Source organism: Oncorhynchus keta, chromosome 35 (genome assembly GCF_023373465.1).
Source record: "Oncorhynchus keta strain PuntledgeMale-10-30-2019 chromosome 35, Oket_V2, whole genome shotgun sequence".
NCBI lineage: Eukaryota > Metazoa > Chordata > Actinopteri > Salmoniformes > Salmonidae > Oncorhynchus > Oncorhynchus keta.
The window spans coordinates 55,022,221-55,041,856 of NC_068455.1; the positions used below are offsets into that span (position 1 = coordinate 55,022,221).

At 42.8% G+C, this 19,636-nt stretch overlaps 1 protein-coding gene across 1 annotated transcript in view; it reads right to left on the reverse strand.

Moving 5' to 3' along the window:
* The window catches only part of LOC118368638 (ankyrin-2), a 107,897-nt gene that overhangs the window by 81,738 nt on the left and 6,523 nt on the right, over window positions 1-19,636 (reverse strand). Inside the window, 1 exon segment of the mRNA XM_052495729.1 lies at window positions 13,504-13,605. Within this exon segment, the coding sequence (XP_052351689.1) occupies window positions 13,504-13,605 (102 nt within the window).

A 19,636-nucleotide genomic window follows, 5' to 3' on the forward strand; every position in this document is an offset into this window, starting at 1 on the left:
CATGCTGCATTTGACTCAGAAGAGTGCACCATCTGTTCTCTTCTCACTTAGCTTGTCCTCACATCCCTTAGCACTGTCAAAAATATATATTTCTATTGTGTAATTGTAGGGCCTGGCTACAACATTGTACTGAAGGTTAAACAGAGTGTAAACAAACACCTCACAAACTCCCTATAGAATGAACCTCTGTCAACCTGTCCTTGGTAACACACTTCACCCTCAGAGATGGCATTGGGAATAACTCAAGGTCAGCCAGACAGGATGCTATAGCACCATAACAGCTGTCACTACCAAAGCAGAATGGAGTGGCCATTTCTGTCCCTATTTCGACTTTATAGATGAATGGCTGCCTCTGTCCCAATGGAAGTTGGTAGGGATGGAGGAAGTGAGGTTGGTTGGTTAACTGCAGGGACAATCTGTATTCACTCCTTCGGGGCGGGGATCCTTCTCCCCACCCTCCCATTCCGATCCCCCCACAATCTCAAAGAAACACCTCCGCCCATGGCGCTCCCATACAGTCCCATCCATCTCTGCCCACAACGACCCCATACTGTATGAGTTTACCCCCCCCACCCATTCATCCATCCTTTAGAGTCTGCAGGCATATCACTCTGTCACACAGTTCCCCAACTTACCTACTGACCACCACAGTCACTCAATCACAGTCATTACATCAGCCTGGCCACACACGCAATCACTTATGAAAACGTTCTAATCACATAATATAACATTCACTCTAATGTTCCCGCTTGTTATTGTTCTATTATATGCAGATGTAATGTGGTGGAAATCCAATTCATAAGCAGCGGTGGTTAGAGCAGACGACTCCCATGGGGCATTGCAGCAGTCATAACCAGCATAAATAGCAACTAATTAACATGCAGATTGTGAGTTATTATCATTATGAACTATGGTGCTATAACAAATGGAATGCATTACTCATCGAAAGGCAGTTAAAAGTTTACAGTCCGTAGGGGTAACAGGAAAGGGCAAAAAGTAATTATAAGTACACTTTTGAGAAGAGCGTTTTCAGTTCTTAAAGGTCAACTTGAAGGAACATATCAAGTACCGAACAATAACACAATAATAAAAGTGACAGGTAAATTATATTTGAATAGTCCACAAAGGAATACATTTCTAGTAGAGTAGAGTAGACCAAATAACTTTCACTAAGAGAATGTCAACTCCGCCTCCTGCATTAAGTTGAAAAGAGCTACTGTGTTCCACTAAGGGTTGTCCCTTAACACTTTTTTCCAACTTCTATAGTAGAATCATAACGACCACTTCATCATACAAACAAGGTCTTAATGCAGAAATGATGGTTTACAGAGTTTAGTTTGAATTGGGGGTTCAGAGCTGCTGTGTGAGTCTGTGTGGTTGATTGATTGGGTATCCAGACTGTGTTGGATGAACCACAAGGAGCTCTCACGGTCATAGGTGGAGTATTCCATCACTAGTGGCACGGGCAGAGACTTGATGGAAAGACATCCATCTAATGTGGCACCTGCAATGCATTTATAATGTATAAATGCTACTTTAAATGCAGTACCACCATCAAGCTTATATCTCCCATGACTGCGCAGAGGAAATTATGCCAGGGACAAACTGGGAATACATCAGCCTTAAAGACAGGGAGAAACATTGCTATTTGTTACAGAGCAAGAGGCTCTGTGAACAAGGCTTGGCTACAGATAGATGTAGGATCTTAATCTGATCACTCTTGTTGCTGAGAATTTGGATATGCAAATAGTGTATTCGATGTAGTAAAATGCATCTAAATAATGTAAATTCCTCTTTAAAATGTCAGACTTTATTTGCCCATAATGAAAAATGTATCAAACCCTACAAAGAAATGTCCATTAGTTATAAATCACCGTAATGATTCACATTTCCTGTTGCCGCAGGATTATTTTCCTGCTGTAGAAAACTGGTTCAAATGAAGATCCTAGTCGTGTAGTAGTCTGGTTGAGTGAAGAGGCCTGGGAGACAGATGAAGGTCATGGGGATGAGGATGGAAGAGCAGATGGTTTCAGCCCGGCGCGGCAACGCTAACAAACACAATCTAACTGGCAGCTGTCAAATATAATACCTGACATACAGTCAATGGCTGTTATCATTATCGTATGTCAATTACATTTTTACATTTCAGTCATTCCAGCAGACCCTCTTATCCAGAGAGACTTAAAGTAGCGAGTGCATACGCATACATCTTCATACTTTCTTCATACTGGTCTCCAGTGGGAATCGAACCCACAACCCTGGTATTGCACGTGCTGTCAAAGCCATTTGTATGCCTGTAGTGTGGGGTGTCGGCTCATTGCTAAGGATGACTGACATAGTTCCTTATGCTTGCTGGTTGCTAGGATGACGGACAGTTTCACTGTGATCCACTTTGCAAAATTGCATTGCAGACACATGCACATCTCAGCCACTCAAGGGTGTAACAATACAGAACACCTTGAGATTGTTCCAGCTCAATAACTAATATCCGATCACTGGACCATCAGATTCCACAAGCACACTCATCAATTCATCGATTATACCTGTCATATGGTATATGAACCGACAGGAGATGTTAGTGACTAGGGTCCTGTCTCCTCCCCTCTCATCCATCTCTGACTCTGCCCGACACCCACATAGGGCTGTGGTGGTATTCAGACCCTTTGCTATGAACTCGATATTGAGCTCAGGTGCATCCTGTTTCCATTGATCATGCTTGAGATGTTTCGACAACTTGATTGAAGTCCACCTGTTGTAAATTCAATTGATTGGACGTGATTTGAAAAGGCCCAAACCTGTTTATATAAGGTACCACAGTTGACTGTGCACGTCAGAGCAAAAACCAACCTATGAGGTCGAAGATATTGTCCGTAGAGCTCCAAGACAGAATTGTGTCCATCCACAGATCTGGGGACGAGTACCAAAAGATGTCTGGAGCATTAAAGGTTGCCAAGAACACAGTTGCCTCCATCATACTTAAATGGAAGAAGTTTGGAACCAACAACACTCTTCCTAAAGCTGGCCGTCCTGCCAAACTGAAAAATCGGGCGAGAAGGGTCGTGGTCAGTGAAGTGACCAAGAACCCGGTGGTCACTGTGACAGAGCTCCAGAGGTCCTCTGTGGAAATGGGAGAACATTACAGAAGGACAACCATCTCTGCAGCACTCCACCAATTAGGCCTTTATGGTAGAGTGACCAGATGGAAGCCACTCCTCACTAAAAGGCATACGACAGCTCGCTTGGAGTTTGCCAAAAGGCCCCTAAAGACTCTCAGACCATGAGAAACAAGATTCTCTGGTCCGATGAAACCAAGATTGGCCTGCATGCCAAGCATCATGTCTGGAGGAAACCTGGCACCATTCCTACGGTAAAGCATGGTGGTGGCAGCATCATGCTATGGGGTGGGGATGTTATTCACTGGCATGGACTGGGAGACTAGTCAGGATCAAGGCAAAGATGAATAGAGCAAAGTACAGAGAGATCCTTGATGAAAACCTGCTCCAGAACGCTCAGGACCTCAGACTCGGGGTGAAGGTTCACCTTCCAACAGGACTACAACCCTAAGCTCACAGCCAAGACTTGAACCCAATCGAACATCTCTGGAGACCTGAAAATAGCTGTGCAGCAACGCTCCCCATCCAACCTGACAGAACTTTAGAGTATCTGAAGAGAAGAATGGGAGAAACTCCCCAAATACAGGTGTGGCAAGCTTGTAGCCTCCAGGCTGTAATCGCTGCCAAAGGTGCATCAACAAAGTACAGAGTAAAGAATCTGAATACTTATGTAAATGTAATATTTCAGTTTTTAATTTTTTATAAATTTGTAAACATTTCTAAAAACCTGTTTCTGCTTGGGGTATTGTGTGTAGATTGATGAGGGGGGAAAATAAGGCTGTAATGTAACAACAACAAACTGTGGAAAAAGTCAAAGGATCTGAATAATTTCCAAAGGCACTGTGTGTAAATGTATTTATCATTATTCATTTATTATTTTTTTATTTTATAAATTAGCAAACATTTCTAAATGCAAGCGTTGTTGACTTAGTAAAAGGTCAAATACACTGCATTGCAAACAGTCTAATGAATTCAGGGCTTGTGAAGTTACCATAAGACCCTTTAATAATTAAATTCTTTAATCAACATAATTTAACCTGCTTTTTTTTCTCTCTCAATAATCACTGATCTGGTTTTCAAGTCTTGTCTATGAAAATGTCATTTTGTCATTACAAATGTAACTAGAACCATGCACATTCACTAATAATGACTAACTTCTTGTAGCAGGCACTATAGAAGATGAACACACGTCTCCAACAATCTCTCAAACCCACGTGCTAGTGACTGGCAAGCTAATCTTTATATTTCAGGTTTATATTTCAAGCCAGGGTTTGGTTAGTAAAGCTATCTTCTTCTCTACAACAGTAAAATAACGTCTCAATGGGCTTTGGTGTCCATATGATTGATTATGTTGGACCAAACCTCAAATCCATATAGCGTTTTGAAACCGCTTGTCAGAGAGGACTTCGTTGGTGTGAGAGGCAGGGGTAAGGGGCTGGTGTGTGTAAACCGTAGAGGAAGAGGCGAAGCGAGAGGTTTCACTCTCGCTAAAATCGGTCCAAAAATCAACCAAATGCGTTAATATGTGCTTATTTTGGACTTAAGCTTGTCGCCTGCCTTTGCTAGGGTGGAGACGTGCATCTCTTCATAATATACAGATCTCTGGTGTACATTTGGAGGTGCACACAGCACAGAAGGAGCGAAAGAGACGAGACCAAAAATAGAACACGAGAACAAGTGGAAATAAACGCTTCAAAAAATGATGTAAAAAAATGACAAAACCTCGATTCTTGAGATACAGGCATTTGGAATATCGCGGGGAATTTTTTTTTCTATTCATTAATTCGATATATCGCCCAGCCCTATGCAAAAGACTCCTGGTCTCACGGTATTTGACCGTTTCACGTTTCATATCTCCAGGCCTCCATGAGCTGCATACCAGCCGCTGATTCGCGCCTTTGGAACATCTCTACATTTTAAGAAAGTCTAATAAATCAATGTAATATACACCATCACAATAAAGCTTGATTTACTTTAGTCGGGTCTAAAGAAACATGATATGAAGAAAACGTATTTCAGAATAACAGAGTATGAGTTGGCCTACTGTATGACATCTGGCTATGCTCCATACCATAGGCTGTATGTAGGCTTGTTCATTTAGCTGACAACATATGCTTATAAATCCGGTGCCATTATTAGATATATGATTTTATAATAAGAAGAATAGAATTGAACTTATCTGAAAAAAAATAGAAAGGATATTTTTCCCATTCCCGGAGCGTGTACGCATATGAAGTGGCTATGTTGAGGTTAAACGGGATCATTTGAAACGGATCCTATATGCTAGATTTACTTGGCAACTATAGGTTGTGAATGACACAAACCGTAGAACTTCTTCAAAACATATATTGGCTACATGATGTCGTAAACTCAATGGGGAGGAACAGGGGTAGGGGAAAAACATGTCATCTGTATGAACTCGAATTGCCAACGGAGGCCGCGCGAACGCGGTCCGTTTTCCAATGACGCCTGGAAGGCCACTTTGGTTTTATAGTGGAGCTGTATATGAGCAGCTGAGAAATAAACATAGGAACACTTATTTTCACTCCACGCATCAACCACTGTTTGAGGAGAATGCTCAGGTGATATTCCGCCCAAACTCCGTATGCCATGGGCACTCCAACTCTGTTCCTGCAGCGACCGAGTGCTTCATTTGGGAAACCAAATGAAATCTGTTCGGGAACATCGATAGTAACATGTTTTCGCAACTAAAAATATGTCACTAAACTGTTGACAGACAGCACGATCGAGAAAAGGAATAAGGGAGAGAGAGGAGGAGAGGGAAATGCATTGTGGTGAGATATTTTGTATAGCTAAAAGTAATGTGCCACCCAATTAATTATAAAGAAAATCCCAATTACTAGGCTATTCAAAATCAAATACAAATGCACTATAATTGTAGGCTACCTGTAAGTCATCCTGCACAATCAATGAACCAACAGCATTGCCTAGGGCTCTCTCCCATCATGGATAGACATTTTGGAGCGTAGCATAAGGTAACCAGAATGTATAAGGTAACCAGAATGACTCGTGACTGCCGGTATGCTGGTAATATGGTCACCGCAACAGCCCTACACCCCATTCGTCCAGGTCCCTGTCACTGTGTGAAGGTCACTGTTCTACTGTTACATTCCAGGAGGGGAGGGGCAGCCGGACTGACCATATGGAAGGAGAGGGGGAGGGAGGGGGGGGCATCGGAAAAGGGGAGGGGAGAGACCAGAGAGAATGTAGATATAGGAGGACTAGTGTGAAATAGGAAATCAGTGTTTGTGACAGTGGATCTGCATTGTTAGAAACATACTCTATCTGACATAGCAATCTGACTTGGTTTATGAAGCAGAACATCTATATGTTCTTGACATTATACAGTAGAGAACTAGCTCAGATCACTGCATCAAAGCACACGCATTCAGATGTGCTGCCAGATGTGAGAGAAATAGAAAGAGAGAGACAGAGACAGAGTGTGTGTATACTGTATGTGAGTGAGAGAGAGAGGGTGGCTGGCCCCTCACCTTACCTATCTAGATTGCATTGGCTTTGTGAGGACAACTGTGTGTGCCTGTCTGTGTCTGTATGGTAGGTTTTAGACACATAGCCCAAACAACCGCTCACACACACCCCGTGGCCATGTGACTGTTGTTTATCAGCTTGACCACCGTGACCATGGTGGTTGTCAAGGCCGGATTATTTACATCCTAACAGTTGTCTGCGACCCACGTCAGGGTGCCCCCCAGCCCCGCGATGAGGAACGTTAATGGGTTGGAGGAGGAACAGATAATGGTCATGCGCCTCCTAAATTAAGACCCACCAGCCTCTCAGGGGGAGAGGTATGCTCCAGAAATAGGGAATGTAATGGAAAACTACAGTTGAAATCTGGAGTTTACATACACTTTACAGGCTGACTACACCGCTCGCGTCACGTGCACGAGCATTGCAAAATAAACGTAGAAATATATGTTATTCAATTATTACACCCACACTGCTCGTGCGCGCCAACGAGAGTCTGCGTTGCCAAGGGCTAAAATAGAAATCAGTTATATTTCTGACGCAGAGAGCGCTGCAAGTCCTGCCTCTCCAATCTCCTCATTGGTTTATAGAAGCAGGTACCCACGTGCCATCTCCTCATTGTTTATACCCACGTGGGTGACTGAAAGACGAACGAGGTCAGTTGCAATGTCGCAATATAAAGTCAAGAGAAGAAAAGGCCTGGAAGGAAGAGAGATGAATTAGAAAATAGAAACGATTCGGTTGACAGTTTTATGTGTGGATTATTTGGCGGAGTAGAGGACCTTGTGCATTTCAGGTAAAATCACAACTCAATGTTTATATCACAGGACAAATTAGCTAGCAACAGCAAGCTAGCTAAATATGACAAATTAGCTAGCAAGTGCAAACTAACTAGCTAAATTGCCATAAATGTTTAATGCACAACGCATCACCGGGGGCAAACTACCTGCCCTCCAGGACACCTACACCACCCGATGTTACAGGAAGGCCATAAAGATCATCAAGGACATCAACCACCCGAACCACTGCCTGTTCACCCCGCTATCATCCAGAAGGCGAGGTCAGTACAGGTGCATCAAAGCTGGGACCGAGAGACTGAAAAACAGCTTCTATCTCAAGGCCATCAGACTGTTAAACAGCCACCACTAACATTGAGTGGCTGCTGCCAACACACTGTCATTGACACTGACCCAACTCCAGCCACTTTAATAATGGGAATTGATGGGAAATCAATGTAAATATATCACTAGCCACTTTAAACAATGCTACCTTATATAATGTTACTTACCCTACATTATTCATCTCATATGCATACGTATATACTGTACTCTACATCATCGACTGCATCCTTATGTAATACATGTATCACTAGCCACTTTAACTATGCCACTTTGTTTACTTTGTCTACATACTCATCTCATATGTATATACTGTACTCGATACCATCTACTGTATGCTGCTCTGTACCATCACTCATTCATATATCCTTATGTACATATTCGTTATCCCCTTACACTGTGTATAAGACAGTAGTTTTGGAATTGTTAGTTAGATTACTTGTTGGTTATCACTGCATTGTCGGAACTAGAAGCACAAGCATTTCGCTACACTCGCATTAACATCTGCTAACCATGTGTATGTGACAAATCAAATTTGATTTGATTTGATTTTAATGCTTTTCGACCTGCACCCAAATTAATATAATTGTTTCAGAGTTTGTTTTGATATTTTAACCTGCGTGTCGTGGGTCAGAAGTTTACAAACACTCAATTAGTATTTGGTAGCATTGCCTTAAATTGTTTAACTAGGGTCAAACGTTTCGGGTAGCCCACAATAAGTTGGGTGAATTTTGGCCCATTCCTCCTGACAGAGCTGGTGTAACTGAGTCAGGTTTGTAAGGCCTCCTTGCTCGCACATGCTTTTTCAGTTCTGCCCACAAATTTCCTATAGGACTGAGGTCAGGGATTTGGCCACTCCAATACCTTAACTTTGCTATCCTTTAGTCATTTTGCCACAACTTTGGAATTATGCTTGGGGTCAATGTCCATTTGGAAGACCCATTTGCGACCAAGCTTTAACTTCCTGACTGATGTCTTAACTTCTTATGGCTGGGGGGTATTGAGTAGCTTGGATGAATAAGTTGCCCAAACTAAACGGCCTGCTCCTCAGTCTCAGTTGCTAATATATGCATATATATGCAAATTTCCAAAACTGTCAAAATATTGTCTGTGAGTATAACAGAACTGATATTGCAGGCGAAACCCTGAGGAAAATCAAACCAGGAAGTGGCTTCTATTTTCAAAACTCCATGTTCCATAGCCTGCCTTTGCTCCATTTAAAGGGATATGAACCAGATTCATTTTCCTATCGCTTCCTCAAGGTGTCAACAGTCTCTAGACATAGTTTCAGGCTTTTATTATGAAAAATGAGCGAGAATGATAACATTGCGTCATTGTATGGCCGGGTGCCAGTAGCGTTTTATATGTGTAACAGAGTTTGGGCAGCCATTGTCTCTGCCTCTCCTACTGATAAAGACAGTTGCGGTTGATATATTATCGATTATATATTTTAAAAACAACCTGAATATTGATTATAAAAAACGTTTGACATGTTTCTGTGGACATTACGGAAACTATTTGGAATTTGTCTGTGTTGTCGTGACCACTCTTTCCTGTGGATTTCTGAACGGGCCAAACAAACGGAGGTATTTTGGATATAAAAATAATCTTTATGGAACAAACAGAACATTTATTGTGTAACTGGGAGTCTCGTGAGTGAAAACATCCGAAGATCATCAAAGGTAACCGATTAATTTGATTGCTTTTCTGATTTTCGTGACCAAGCTACTTGATGCTAGTTGTACATAATGTTTTGTCGAGCGATCGATAAATTTACACAAACTCTTGGATTGCTTTCGCTGTAAAGCATATTTTCAAAATCTGACATGACAGGTGGATTAACAAAAGGTTAAGCTGTGTTTTCCTATATTGCACTTGTGATTTCATGAATATAAATCTTTTTTTGTAATATTGTTTGCGTGTGGCGCTATGCAATTCAGTGGTTGTTGATGACAATTATCACGTTAACGGGATGGCAGCCATAATAATTTAAGATGTTGCTTCAATATATCCACATCATTTTCCTTTCTCATGACGCCATCTATTTTGTGTGCACCAGTCCCTCCTGCAGCAAAGCACCCCCACAACATGATGCTGCAACCCCCGTGCTTCACGGTTGGGATGGTGTTGTTTGGCTTGCTAGCCTCCTCCTTTTTCCTCCAAACATAATGATGGGCATTATGGCTAAAGAGATATATTTTTGTTTCATCAGACCAGAGGACATTTCTCCAAAAAGGACGATCTTTGTCCCCATGTGCAGTTGCAAACTGTAGTCTGGCTTTTTTATGGCGGTTTTGGAGCAGTGGCTTCTTCCTTGCTGAGAGGCCTTTCAGGTTATGTCGATATAGGACTTGTTTTACTGTGGATATAGATACTTTTGTACCTGTTTCCTCCAACATCTTCACAAGGTCCTTTGCTGTTGTTCTGTGATTGATTTGCACTTTTCGCACCAAAGTACATTCATCTTTTCGCACCAAAGTACAGAACGCGTCTCCTTCCTGAATCATATGATGGCTGCTTGGTCCCATGGTGTTTATACTTGCGTACTATTGCTTGTACAGATGAACGTGGTACCTTCAGGCGTTTGGAAATTTCCCCCAAGGGTGAACCAGACTTGTGGAGGTCTACAATTTATTTTCTGAGGTCTTGGCTGATTTATTTTGATTTTCCCATGATGTCAAGCAAGGAGACACTGAGTTTGAAAGTAGGCCTTGAAATACATCCACAGGTACACCTCCAATTGACTCAAATTATGTCAATTAGCCTATTAGAAGCTTCTAAAACCATGATTTTCTGGAAATTTCCAAGCTGTTTAAAGGCACAGTCAACTTAGTGTATGTAAACTTCTGACCCACTGGAATTGTGATCCAGTGAATTATAAGTGAAATATTCAAATTATTTGTGTCATGCACAAAGTAGATGTCCTAACCAACTTGCCAAAACTATAGTTTGTTCACAAGACATTTGTGGAGTGGTTGAAAAATTAGTTTTAATGACTCCAACCTTAGTGTATGTAAACTTCCGACTTCAACTGTAGCTGGTATGACACTGGGATGACCAATAGAAGTAAATCTATGCAAATGTAATTTCTACAATGGGATATAGTAGATTTGTCACATCCCACAGGTTTAATTAGGAATAGAGGCAGGATATTGAGAGAGCGAGAGCGAGAGTGAGAGCGAGAGCGAGAGAAGAAGAAAAATGACAGAAGGAAACACCAATGACCCTAAACTCACTGATCCATCCCCTCCTGCCAGTGGCCAGTAATTAAAGTGGAACGAACAGCATTTTAGCAACATGAAATCTTATTCAAATCTGTTCATATAGACCCCCAGGAAGAATATGACACCTTTTTTTATTGGTGGGTTCTGTAGCTCAGTTGGTAGAGCATGGCGCTTGTAACGCCAGGGTAGTGGGTTCGATTCCCGGGACCACCCATACGTAGAATGTATGCACACATGACTGTAAGTCGCTTTGGATAAAAGCGTCTGCTAAATGGCATATATTATTATTATTATTATTATTATTTATTACATTTCCTGACAAGCGAGCACTTAGATATGGTCATCTTCACGTTTTCGTTAATTCATAGAATGGTTGGGAATTACATATAGTGAGGCATTTGTGAAAATTCTAGAGCAATATAGAGTGGGAAAGAGGCCATGCGTTTGGACAATTAATAGACACTGCAGGAAATAAAACCTAATAAAAACATCTGTCTTGTCCAAGACCGGAATCTACGCTGACTGGTACGACATAGCCAAGCAGAGCTACAGTAGGCCTATATTGAAATATTCAATTTGCCACACGGGCCTGCCTTCATTCACTTTGAACTGGACTGTGTGTTTACAGGCAGTAGCAACAGCGCGACTTTAGACCATTAGAACGCTTTCGCCAAAAGACACAAAATACACCTGAATCGATTCCTGCAAATATGTAAATACCACGGGAGTCCTCTTACATTTGGGAACTTCACAGTCCTATTGATCAAACAACCATGGAAAGGTAGACTTTCCCTCCCTCGGATGCCAATGCACATCAACAATAACAAGATCCACAACTAATGCTAGCCAGAGCGAGTTGGCCGTCAAGCTAGTTGGCCGTCAAAATTGCACTGAAATGATGGGGAATAGTAGCCTGCTCGTCCTTCTGCATCTTGCCTGCCAATGTATGCTTGTCCCAACCCACGTGTTGACAAATGAATGGGAATTTGCCTGCCTGCCCGCCCATTCGATTGATGCCAAATACATTTCATTGACAGCTAAGAGACTAACTGTGGATAACAGTCATTCAAGTTCAGCATAGCTAGCTAGCTAGCAAAGCGATTCACAATTCTTGCTAGCTAACCAAATGACACCTGAATCTCCAGCCGCAGCCAGTGAAAAAATATTTGAGTTCTTTACGATAGCCACATTAGCAGCTAATTATCATTTCATTTTTTGGGGGGTAAATACAGGCAAATATATTGATAAAAGTCACCTTGTCCAAGAGAGATTTACACGGTTATCATGCCAGGGTAGGCCTGTTGGAAACACAGCCCTAATTTTAAGTGTTTCTACAATCCTCTATGAGAAAAATGTATGACAAAAAAAAAAAAAACGTTTGGAACCATTGCCTTGTTTGACTGCTGTGGTACTCTATCGCAAAATAAACATCAATCCCGTTCTACTTCACTGGGTGTCTCTCATATACACCAATGCAATAGAAGCGGGGTCTGGCCTACTTAGTTCATTGACTTTCATTTTCAATACACTCCTCACCCTTACCTCTTCTCCTCTTGTTTTATCCCTCCTTCCATCTATATACTTAACATTCTGCTTATTTTACCTAAAGGAGGCGCATGGTGGATTTACGAGAGGTCAGAGTTATAGATTCAGAGTGACGGATTCAGATGTTATTGATTCATTGATTTTTCAATGTTAATATTGGCAGTATTTAAAATACACCTGTTTCCTTTATAAAGGGAAGCACACTGCCATTCCGGGTCCTAGATTTGCTCAGTGAAAGCGATTGTCAGACATGGCCGTGTTACGTAAAAGTATTGCCTTGCAAAAGCGCCTGTTTAATAATGAACCCTGAATGACAGAGGATCTTTACTCCTAATGTAATCACGCTGACAGCCTCCTTCAAGATGACAATGATTGCATTTTAGAGAGAACGGAAAATACACAGCGCTCAAGGAGACTGGGCCCATCCCTCTCTTAATCGGAGAACAATGTTAATTGTAGAGACTCAAGTGTAGTGATTAGGAATACAGCCAAACAGTCAAATGTTTTGTGTTTAATCACTAACAGGCCAACCCACACTGATCACATTACGTGGTTACCATAGCTCCCAGAGATTAGTTATTTATTTTAAGTTACTTTTGCTATAGAGAGTTGAATCAATGTTATGTTTTGGTAGTACACATACGGTACAGTACAGTAAGCCTCATTCCTCCCAATGGACAGAGATAGAACGGCAACCCTCACACCGTAGACAGAATGGCATTAGGACTGATGATCAAAGGAGAGATCCCAAGAGCTATTGAACAGAAGGTGTAAGATTGATCGCCTGGGTGACTGAGAGAGAGAACTGGCCACCATTTTGGCTCCACAGAGACCCACAGCCACAGAGACCAATGAACGGCACAATCAAGACAAACAAATGACGTGTCCTGTCTACCGTAAATCGGGTTCTGAGTTATCACAAATCTTTTTCTTGTTATTCATGGCGCCCGTGTACACATGTGCGCATGCGTGTGTGCATGTCCACTAGTCTCTTACCTGATTACAGGTGCCTATGTCCACTCCCCCCTTCAGGTACTCCAGAACCTTGTCGATGTTCCCCGCCCTTGCCGCTCGTAAGAAGCTGGTGTTGCTGTCCGACTGGAGAAGAACAAACAGAATAAATACGTTAGAACAATGTTAGAACCCATTTAGAACAACGTTGGCCCAACGTAACCGCTGTTTTGAACTGCTTTGAAATAGGTCTGTTTTTATTACTTCTAGAAGAGTGACTGCTTAGCATACGGCACTCTACCACTTGTTTGAGTGGTGGGACACACTTTAATGCCAATTATGCCAACCTGCACAGGCAAAACAGCCCCTGAGACTCAAAGACAAAAACTAATTAGAAGTCCCTACGGAGCCTGGTGGCAGTGTCACTCATTTTCTGCAGTCCTCAACACCTGCACTGAATCAGCATTTTCCAATCTGAGTGAAATAGTGTATAATGTTACACACAGGAATACAACTGAGGGCATGTCCTCTACTTTTGTTCACTGAGGCAGACTAAGCTGGAGACGGACCTAAACTTTCGATCGTAGCGGCAGTAAGTCAGCGTTTCCCCTCTCGTTCCCAAAACACACCCTGGCACACACATACAGACACAGAACTGCAGAACCACAGCTTCCTCTCTCCTCTGTGAGTAGGGGGTAGAATGTACTCCCTAAAGTAGTCCTGCTCCCTGACAACCAGCCTGTGCTGGTAACGGGGAACCTGATTGAAGTAGTGTTCTGGCTAGCAAGGCTAGCTATCTCCCAGAGACACTCAGCGAGGGCGACAGAGCCAGAGATAGTTCCAGCACGCAGCGCAGCACAGCTCAGCCCAAACCCAGACCGAGGATATGCCCACTCCTCTGACCCAATCTGTCACTCATTCACTTACACTGCAGTACAGAGACTCCGGACCCAGTTAATACATACTCTGGACTGTAACACAAACTCTGAGCTTGTTCATGGTTTAAAACACACTCAGATCTGTAAATGTGGGGAGTACTTTACACTGGATGATGAGAGGGCCGATAAGAAAAGGACCGCGAGAGAAACTCCACGATTATGACTGGCTGTGTCTGATGTACAGTCAGCCATAGCCTATGTTATACCGAACTGCATAAGTGAATGCATACGTATGAATAATTACCGTGCGCCCAGTTACTGACCAATGCTTTACAACGTATCTAAGGGCAGTAATGAGAGACACACTGTGATGATTTGTCCTGGTTTAACCTGCAGCAGCGGTTCTGTGTGTGGATGCTGCAGAGAACTGCACTGCATCATTCAGACCGGACACAACAATACGCAGCACAACCAAACAGGAGCTAAATCGTGAGACTGAGCAGCAGGACGGCGAGTTGAGCTTTGTTAGCTGAGTGAATACATACATACATATATATATATATATATATATATATATATATATATATATATATATATATATATATATACACTGCTCAAAAAAATAAAGGGAACACTTAAACAACACAATGTAACTCCAAGTCAATCACACTTCTGTAAAAATCAAACTGTCCACTTAGGAAGCAACACTGATTGACAATACATTTCACATGCTGTTGTGCAAATGGAATAGACAACAGGTGGAAATTATAGGCAATTAGCAAGACACCCCCAATAAAGGGGTGGTTCTGCAGGTGGTGACCACAGACCACTTCTCAGTTCCTATGCTTCCTACCTGATGTTCTGGTCACTTTTGAATGCTGGCGGTGCTTTTTCACTCTAGTGGTAGCATGAGACGGAGTCTACAACCCACACAAGTGGCTCAGGTAGTGCAGCTCATCCAGGATGGCACATCAATGCGAGCTTTGGCAAGAATGTTTGCTGTGTCTGTCAGCGTAGTGTCCAGAGCATGGAGGCGCTACCAGGAGACAGGCCAGTACATCGGGAGAAGTGGAAGATGCCATAGGAGGGCAACAACTCAGCAGCAGGACCGCTAACTCCGCCTTTGTGCAAGGAGGAGCAGGAGGAGCACTGCCAGAGCCCTGCAAAATGACCTCCAGCAGGCCACAAACGTGCATGTGTCTGCTCAAACGGTCAGAAACAGACTCCATGAGGGTGGTATGAGGGCCTGACGTCCACAGGTGGGTGTTGAGCTTACAGCCCAACACCGTGCAGGACGTTTGACATTTGCCAGAGAACACCAAGATTGGCAAATTTGCCACTGGCACCCTGTGCTCTTCACAGATGAAATCAGGTTCACACTGAGCACATGTGACAGAGTCTGGAGACGCCGTGGAGAACGTTCTGCTGCCTGCAACATCCTCCAGCATGACCGGTTTGGTGGTGGGTCAGTCATGGTGTGGGGTGCCATTTCTTTGTGGGGCCGCACAGCCCTCCATGTGCTCGCCAGTAGCCTGACTGCTATTAGGTACCGAGATGAGATCCTCAGACCCCTTGTGAGACCATATGCTGGTGTGGTTGGCCCTGGGTTCCTCCTAATGCAAGACAATGCTAGACCTCATGTGGCTGGAGTGTGTCAGCAGTTCCTGCAAGAGGAAGGCATTGATGCTATGGACTGGCCCGCCCCTTCCCCAGACCTGAATCCAATTGAGCACATCTGGGACATCATGTCTCGCTCCATCCACCAACGACTGCACCACAGACTGTCCAGAAGTTGGCGGATGCTTTAGTCCAGGGAGGAGATCCATCAGGAGACCATCCGCCACCTCATCAGGAGCATGCCCAGGCGTTGTAGGGAGGTCATACAGGCACGTGGAGGCCACACACACTACTGAGCCTCATTTTGACTTGTTTTAAGGACATTACATCAAAGTTGGATCAGCCTGTAGTGTGGTTTTCTCCAAATCCAGACCTCCATGGGTTGATAAATTTGATTTCCATTGAGAATTTTTGTGTGATTTTGTTGTCAGCACATTCAACTATGTAAAGAAAAAAGTATTTAATAAGAATATTTAATTCATTCAGATCTAGGATGTGCTATTTTAGTGTTCGCTTTATTTTTTTGAGCAGTGTATATGACAGTACTAGTCAAAATTTTGGACACACCTACTCATTCAAGGGTTTTTCTTAACGTTTACTATTTTCTACATTGTAGAATAAGAGTGAATACTTCAAAACTATGAAATAACACAAATGGAATCTTGTAGTAAGCAAAGAAAGTGTTAAACAAATCAAAATATATTTTATTTTTGAGATTCTTCAAACAAGCCACGTTTTGCCTTGATGAAAGGTTTGCACACTCTTGGTACTCCCTCAACCAGCTTCACCTGGAATGCTTTTCCTACAGTCTTGAAGGAGTTCCCACATATGCTGGGCACTTGTTGGCTGCTTTTCCTTCACTCTACGGTCCAACACATCCTAAATCATTAATGGGGTTGAGGTCTGGTGAATGTGGAGGCCAGGTCATCTGATGAAGCACTCCATCACTCTCCATCTTGGTCAAATAAATGTAAATAGCCCTTACACAGCCTGGATGTGTGTTTTTGGTCATTGTCCTGTTGAAAACCAAATGATAGTCAAACTAAGTGCAAACCAGGTGCAATGACGTATCACTCCAGAATGCTGTGGTAGCCATGCTGGTTAAGTGTACCTTGAATTCTAAATAACTCACTGACAGTGTCACCAGCAAAGCACCCACACACCATCACACCTCTTCCTCCATACTTCATGGTGAGAACCACACATGCGGAGATCATTCATTCACCTACTCTGTGTCTCACAAAGGCAAGGCAATTGGAACCAAAAATCTCACATTTTGATTCATCAGACCAAAGGACAGATTTCCACTGGTTTAATGTCCATTGCTTGTGTTTCTTGGCCCCAGCAAGTCTCTTCTTCTTATTGGTGTCCTTTCGTAGTGGTTTCTTTGCAGCAATTCGACCACGAAGACCTGATTCATGCAGTCTCCTCCTAACAGTTGATGTTGAGATGTGTCTGTTACTTGAACTCTGTGAAGCATTTATTTGGGCTGCAATTTCTGAGGCTGGTAACTCTAATGAACTCATCCTCTTCAGCAGAGGTAACTCTGGGTCTTCCTTTCCTGTGGCGGTCCTCATGAGAGGACTTGATGGTTTTTGCGACTGAACTTTAAATTGTCCATATTGACTGACCTTCATGTCCTAAAGTAATAATGGACTGTCGTTACTCTTTGCTTATTTGTGCTGCACTTAATATGGACTTTGTCTTTTACCAAATAGGCCTATCTTCTGTATACCACCATACCACCCTACCTTGTCACAAAACAACTGATTGGCTCAAACGAAATTCCACAAATTAACTTTTAACAAGGCACACCTGTTAATTGAAATGCATTCCAGGTGACTACCTCATGAAGCTGGTTGACAGAATGCAACGAGTGTGTAAAGCTGTCATCAAGGCACAGGGTGGCTACTTTGAAGAATCTCAAATATAAAAATCTACATTTTAGAAAATAGTTTAAAAAATGAGGAAAAAACCCTGGAATGAGTAGATGTGGCCAAACATTTGACTGGTACTGTATATAGTGATACAAGCCGACTGCACTGTCTAAGTGTGTCTCACACCTCCAATGAGACTGATACCTTATCCCAGACTGAGGGGGGTCTCCTGGGATCTCCTGGAGACGTGCTCAGATGATTTCTCTAGGGAGGGATATCTCTGCTCTATATATCTGACAGAAGGAGAGGTCCAGAGGAACAGCCTGTGGGTTGTCCAGCCAGCCCACAGGGGTAGGATGGTATTGTTACACCAACCAAATTCCATTTAATATCAACCCTCTGCACCTTGCATGTTAAAGAGCAGCATTTACAGCTCACCTAAGGGAACCACTTCAACATGTAAGAATGAATAGCAGCCATTTTGTTTTTATGAATCATATTACCATTTCTTGCTGAATAATGTTTCTCACTGTCTCTCTGTACAAACCACATATGGATATCACAGAAGGGAAGTGTGGTCATCTCAAAGCCGCAATAGGTCACTGTGCCCGTGTACACAGACTGGAAGACAGTGTCAGAATTCTACTCAGCTACATTATACAATGGTACCATTAGGCCCACAGGACAGAGGAGTAGAAAAGACAGATCAAATCCCCAGTCAGATTCCTAGCTGCCGAGTCACATTATGCAAAGGCAGAGAGGGTGGAGAGATGAGAATGAATTAAGAAAAGAGAGGGTGTTTTATGGCTTTGCGGGTGAATGAACACTCCTACGTGGAGTCGTGATATTAAGGAGAGGTAGAGAGTAGAGAGAGAGAGAGAGAGAGAGAGAGAGAGAGAGAGAGAGAGAGAGAGAGAGAGAGAGAGAGAGAGAGAGATTGTAAAAACAGAGAGTGGGAAGGAGGTAACTTACTCAATCAGATATGAAGGTCTTTGGTATAAATGTGTTCATTCATAAGCCATTCTTTACAGAGACAAAATGAACACTTCTTACTGTGTTACCCTTCATTAATAAATCAAGCACAGCAGGTTCATACAGGAAACACGAGTGTCGTATCAGCTGATATTGCCTCCAATTAGATTCATCACACTTCCTTAATATGGAGGTATATTAGTCGACCAGGTTGCACACACATTCTTTGATGGTCCTTGCTATCCGGAATCCTGGAGACGTCCAACTCTGACATCACCCCAATCGAAGTTGACATTTAAAAATGGGTTACGGTATGGGTTACGTTTAGGGTAGGGGCATCCCAAGGATGCTGGTTAAGTATGCCTTGAATTTTAAATAAATCACTGACAGTGTCACCTGCAAAGCACCCCCACACCGTCACACCTCCTCCTCCATGCTTCACGGTGGGAACCACACATGCGGAGATCATCCGTTCACCTACTCTGTGTCTCACAAAGATACGGTGGTTGGAACCAAAAATCTCACATTTGGACTTACAACAGTCTAATTGCTTGTGTTTCTTGGCCCAAGCAAGTCTCTGCTTCTTATTGGTGTTCTTTAGTAGTGGTTCTTTACAGCAATTTGACCTGATTCAAGGCCTGATTCACGCAGTCTCCTCTGAACAGTTGACGTTGAGATGTGTCTGTTACATAAAATCAGTGAAGCATATTTTTGGGATGAAATTTCTGAAGCTGGTAACTCTAATGAACTTATCCTCTGCAGCAGAGGTAACTCTGGGTCTTCCTTTCCTGTGGCTGTCCTCATGAGAGGCAGATTCATCATAGCGCTTGATGG